Source organism: Scyliorhinus torazame, chromosome 9 (assembly GCF_047496885.1).
Source record: "Scyliorhinus torazame isolate Kashiwa2021f chromosome 9, sScyTor2.1, whole genome shotgun sequence".
Taxonomy (NCBI): Eukaryota; Metazoa; Chordata; class Chondrichthyes; order Carcharhiniformes; family Scyliorhinidae; genus Scyliorhinus; species Scyliorhinus torazame.
In genome coordinates this window covers 17,763,678-17,769,542 of record NC_092715.1, presented here as the reverse complement: position 1 = coordinate 17,769,542, position 5,865 = coordinate 17,763,678, and the positions used below count along the sequence as shown (strand labels likewise).

The 5,865-nt window shown below is 62.6% G+C and overlaps 1 protein-coding gene across 1 annotated transcript in view; it reads right to left on the bottom strand.

Annotated features, from left to right (window-relative positions):
- The window catches only part of LOC140429952 (pikachurin-like), a 28,606-nt gene extending 22,999 nt beyond the window's left edge, over positions 1-5,607 (bottom strand). The window contains exon 1 of the mRNA XM_072517541.1: positions 5,533-5,607. Coding sequence (XP_072373642.1) covers positions 5,533-5,607 — 75 coding nt within the window. The remainder of the gene's footprint in view (positions 1-5,532) is intronic.
- Positions 5,608-5,865: the final 258 nt, after the last annotated feature.

Below are 5,865 nucleotides of genomic sequence, written 5' to 3'. Positions count from 1 at the left end.
CGCTTCACTGACTAGATGGGCGTGGGAATCGGGTAGTATGGCCACAGACCGCACACCATGACAACAGCCGACCACCCACACCCCCCACCCATCCATCCACCCAGCACCATCACCCCCCTCCCCAACCCCACACACCCCACCCGCATGCACACCACCCCCCCACTCCCAATTGCCGATCCACCGGCGGCACAACGGGCCGGGCTCACCCAGTTGCGGGTGGACGCGTGTCTATCGCAGGCCATGGAGAATGATGACAGCCCGCCTCCGATGAGCTCCTGGCTCTACATCGTTGGACTATGTCTGACCCATGGCCACAGTACCACCATCCACCCGGACCATCCCTGCATGCGGCTGTGACACTGCAGCGCACGGTCCCGTCCTCTGCCCGGGGGATGTTGATGGCGGCCCAGGGGGAAGGGGGCAGACTCACCTGGGGCTGAGGTAAGACCACCCCTCACACACACACTTGCGCTCAACGTACATGACACCCCCGCACACTTTGGACAGAGCACAAAGGCAGCTTCGGTAGGTGTAACATTGACTTTAATAACCAAAGGAGTTCATGCACGTGCCCTAGCGCCTAAAACTCATCTGTGCCCTGCACCCGTGCCAACTTACTCAGTGTCTAATTGTTTGGCCTTACGGGCCCTTTGACTACGTCTACGTGGTTCCCCAGACGGTACAGCAGAACTGGAGGTGGACTCCTGTGATTCCTGCCCTCTGACACTGGATCCCTTTGGCGGCCGTTTCCTGGGGCGTCCTGGCCTAGATGGGCCAGGCTGCGGCCCGGGCGACTGGGATGGCGAGCTGCCAGCCTGTCCTGCCCGTTGCCCACCCGATGCACCTGGGACGGAAGGGGGGGAGTCCGAGGTGTCGCGGTGTACCGGGACCTCCCCTACAGAGGGAGCCGGGACGGACCACACCACCTCCTCCTCCCTCGGGGTGCCCGATGGCCCCCAGGCCTCTACATGGGTGGGGGATGCGAACGGACTGGCCATCCGACGCGCCCCCGACATCTGGCGCTGCCAGTCCTGGAGGCCCGTGCTGGTATCGACAGGGGTCTGCAGGTTTGCAGCCATGGAGCCCAGGGGGTTGTCGAACCCTGTCTGCGACAGTGCGACGCCAGCTCGCACATGGCCACTGGCGCCGATGCCCTCAGCAATGGCCTGCTGAGACTGGGCCATGGCCTGCAGAGACTGGGCCATGGCCTGCAGAGACTGGGCTATGGCCTGCTGAGACTGGGCCATGGCCTGCTGAGACTGGGCTATGGCGTTGAGCGCCTCTGACATCTGGCGCTGGCACTGGCTCATGGCCTCCTGTGAGAGGGCAGCCATTTCCTGGGCCACAGACGCCGCCTGCACGGAAGGCCCCAGGCCTCGCAAACCGTTCCCCATGTCTGACACCGTTGCACCCATTGCCTCCACCGCGGACGCCACCCGTGCGGTGTCAGCCTGGGTGGCACGCATGACCGGCACCACTCCCAGCTCCTGGACGCGGGTGGACTCCTCCACCTGCGACCGCAGCCGCCGCAAGCCACCCGTCACCCTATTCGCTCGTCTCCGTGTCGGTGGTTGCATCGGATCTATGTGTGGGTGTGGTAACTGCAGGAACCCGGGATCCATCTGGGCGGCAGATGTTCGCTTGGCCTGGGCTGCCCTCCGACCGCCCGGTCCCTCTGCTGCTCCTACCTCCACCTGCTGTACCGGGACGGCTGTGTTGTGCGCACCAGTGAGTGTACCAGACGCCTCATCACTAAAGTGCCCAACCGTGGTGAGTGTTTCTGCGATGGTGGAGGGTGTTGGTGACAGCAGTGGCGTTGTGTCGTGCTCTTCGTCCCACTCTGAGTCCATGGCACTTTGGGGTGGGGGTTCGTCTCCACCCATCCACTCTGAGTCACTGTCCGGTATTTCGTCTTCCCGGGTAGGGGTGTCCTGGGTAGTGCTGTCCCGGGTAGTGCTGTCCCGGGTAGGGGTGTCCTGGGTAGTGGTGTCCTGGGTAGTGGTGTCCTGGCTCGGATGTGACGGGGGCCTGTGGCTGCCCCCCTCATCGCTGGGTGGTCGCTCCCGCACGTGACGGGGGTGTCGTCTCCCTGTTGCTCCAGGCCTCTCCGTCTCCCGTGGTCTCCGAGGGGCATCCTGCGGGCGTCGCATGCTGGAGGGTTCGGATCTCTCCGTCTCCCGTGGTCTCCGAGGGGCATCCTGCGGGCGTCGCATGCTGGAGGGTTCGGGTCTCTCCGTCTCCCGTGGTCTCCGAGGGGCATCCTGCGGGCGTCGCATGCTGGAGGGTTCGGGTCTCTCCGTCTCCCGTGGTCTCCGAGGGGCATCCTGCGGGCGTCGCATGCTGGAGGGTTCGGGTCTCTCCGTCTCCCGTGGTCTCCGAGGGGCATCCTGCGGGCGTCGCATGCTGGAGGGTTCGGGTCTCTCCGTCTCCCGTGGTCTCCGAGGGGCATCCTGCGGGCGTCGCATGCTGGAGGGTGCGGGTCTCTCCGTCTCCCGTGGTCTCCGAGGGGCATCCTGCGGGCGTCGCATGCTGGAGGGTGCGGGTCTCTCCGTCTCCCGTGGTCTCGGAGGGGCATCCTGCGGGCGGTCTGCATCTGCGGGGATGGGTGCCTGGACGTTTGGTCCTGCGATACACAATGAAGCATGCATGGTTAGACATCAGGCAGTGATCAGGTGATACGGGAGAGGGGGATATAGGGGAGGGGGGATATGGGGACGGGCTGTTGGTGGCTCACTTGCTCGTGGGGCCCCGACCTCTGCATCAGCAACCTCCCGGTCGTCAGGTCCGCCAGCCAGTTCCAGGGCCCTTTCCTCGTGTACGGTCAGTGGCCTCTCATCAGCGGGCCCTCCTCCAGTCCTCACATGCTCCCTATTGTTGTGTGCGCGCTTCTCCTGGGGGGGGGGGGGGGTGGTGGCAGGGGTAAAAGGCAACAGTGTTAGGCAGGTATATGAATGCACGCCATCGGTTGCGCGTGCATTGCAGAGGTTAAGGTTAGGGCTGGATTCACTTGGGGATATGGGGGATATGGGGGAGGGGGGATATGGGGGAGGGGGGATATGGGGGAGGGGGGATATGGGGGATATGGGGGAGGGGGGATATGTGGGAGGGGGGATATGGGGGAGGGGGGGATATGGGGAATATGGGGGAGGGGGGATATGGGGGATATGGGGGAGGGGGGATATGGGGAGGGGGGGGATATGGGGAATATGGGGGAGGGGGGATATGGGGAGGGGGGGATATGGGGGAGGGGGGATATGGGGGATATGGGGGAGGGGGGATATGGGGGAGGGGGATATGGGGGATATGGGGGAGGGGGGATATGGGGGAGGGGGGGATATGGGGGATATGGGGGAGAGGGGATATGTGGGAGGGGGGATATGGGGGAGGGGGGATATGGGGAATATGGGGGAGGGGGGATATGGGGGATATGGGGGAGGGGGGATATGGGGGAGGGGGGATATGGGGAGGGGGGGATATGGGGAGGGGGGGATATGGGGGAGGGGGGATATGGGGGAGGGGGGATATGGGGGATATGGAGGATATGGGGGAGGGGGGATATGGGGGATATGGGGGAGGGGGGGGATATGGGGGAGGGGGGATATGGGGGATATGGGGGAGGGGGGATATGGGGGAGGGGGGGATATGGGGGAGGGGGGATATGGGGGATATGGGGGATATGGGGGAGGGGGGGATATGGGGGAGGGGGGGATTTGGGGGAGAGGGGATATGGGGGATATGGGGGACGCTCACCCTGCCTGCTCTGACGAGGTCGTTCACCTTCTTGTGGCACTGGGTGCCTGTCCGTGGTGTTAGGGCCACAGCGGTGACGGCCTCTGCCACCTCCCTCCACAGACGCCGGCTGTGGCGTGGGGCAACTCTGCGGCCGTGCCCGGGATACAGGGCGTCCCTCCTCTGCTCCACCGCATCCAGGAGCGCCTCCACATCGCGTGACTCGAACCTCGGGGCTGAGCGACGGCCAGCCATCAAGTCAGGTGTTGCGGTCGGCTGTTCCGGTCGGGTGGGGGGGAGCTGCGCGGCCTTATGAGCCGTCACGCCGTGCAGCGCGTATGACGCTGCACGGCGTGAACCACTGCGCAAGCGCGGATCCCGTTACGTCGCTGCTAGCCCATTTCGGGCCGCAGACTATCGGCCCATTTTTATGACGTGACGCAAGTGGGATTTGCGCCGTTTTTTTGCGCCGATCGGCGGAGTTTCCGCCGATAACGGAGAATTTCGCCCCTGAGCTGTCAATTCTCTGAATTATCGCTCTGTCAAGGTTATGTTCTGTCTGCGGTGACTCAGTTTGCTGCAGTTTTGGGATGACGAAAGCCATTGATATCAGTCTTTTAATTCTGGGCGAAATTCTCCCCCATCGGCACAATGTCCGCCGACTGGCGCCCAAATCGGCACCAATCAGACGGGCATCGCGCCGCCCCAAAGGTGCGGAATGCTCCGCATCTTTGGGGGCCGAGCCCCAACATTGAGGGGCTAGGCCGACGCCAGAGGGATTTCCGCCCCGCCAGCTGGCGGAAATGGCTTTTGTTGCCCCGCCAGCTGGTGGAACTGGCGTTTGTTGCCCCGCCAGCTGGCGCGGAAATGCGGCGCATGCGCGGGAGCGTCAGCGGCCGCTGACAGTTTCCCGCGCATGCGCAGTGGGGAGAGTCACTTCCGCCTCCGCCATGGTGGAGGCCGTGGCGGAGGCGGAAGGGAAAGAGTGCCCCCACGGCACAGGCCCGCCCCGCGGATTGGTGGGCCCCGATCGCGGGCCAGGCCACCGTGGGGGCACCCCCCGTGGTCAGATCGCCCCGTGCCCCCCCCCCAGGACCCCGGAGCTCGCCCACGCCGCCTGGTCCCGCCGGTAAAAACCAGCTTTGATTTACGCCGGCGGGACAGGCAATTTCTGGGCGGGACTTCGGCCCATCCGGGCCGGAGAATTGAGCGGGGGGTCCTGCCAACCGGCGCGGCCCGATTCCCGCCCAATCTCCGGTACCGGAGACTTCGGCGGGGGCGGGGGCGGGATTCACGGCGGCCAACGGCCATTCTCCGACCCGGCGGGGGGTCGGAGAATGCGCCCAGTGTTTGGGGCCAGTTCAAATCCTCCTCAGGCTGAACTGGATTCGGCTTCTCCATTTCCCTTGAGTGAGAGTTACCAAGACCACCAATTTGTCACCTCGCCCATCACTAACCATCTCTGCGGCTGCTTGCTCAGGCCTCAATCTCTGTATCTAATAAAAACATGCTGGAAATCTGAAATAAAAACAGGAAATACTGGAGAATCTCAGCTGGTCTGGCAGTGTCTGTGGAGAGAGAAACAGAGTTAATTCGAGTCCAAATGGAGCTTCTTCAGAGCTTGAAAGAGGGAGAAATTTGCTGAATTTTATACTGTATATGTTTCTAACCCTCTTCAACTATGTAACATCCAATTAACTCTGAAGACTGAAACAGATTGAAAACGTTGATTTTCAATCATTGTTTGTTAACCCTGATTCCAGCGGATTCCTGGCGGCTCTCGTATCTTCAATATCCATTCACCCACGACCTCTGTGCTGCCTGATCCAGCAATGTTGCAATCTTCAAATTCTCATCCTGCTTTGCAAACCTCTCCATGGTTTCAACCCTCCCTATCTCTGTAACCTCTTCCCCCTCCACACCCCTCCCTATCTCTGTAACCTCTTCCCCCTCCATACCCCTCCCTATCTCTGTAACCTCTTCCCCCTCCACACCCCTCCCTATCTCTGTAACCTCTTCCCCCTCCACACCCCTCCCTATCTCTGTAACCTCTTTTCCCTCCACACCCCTCCCTATCTCTGTAACCTCTTCCCCCTCCACTCCCTTCCCTATCTCTGTAACCTCTTCCCCCTCCCT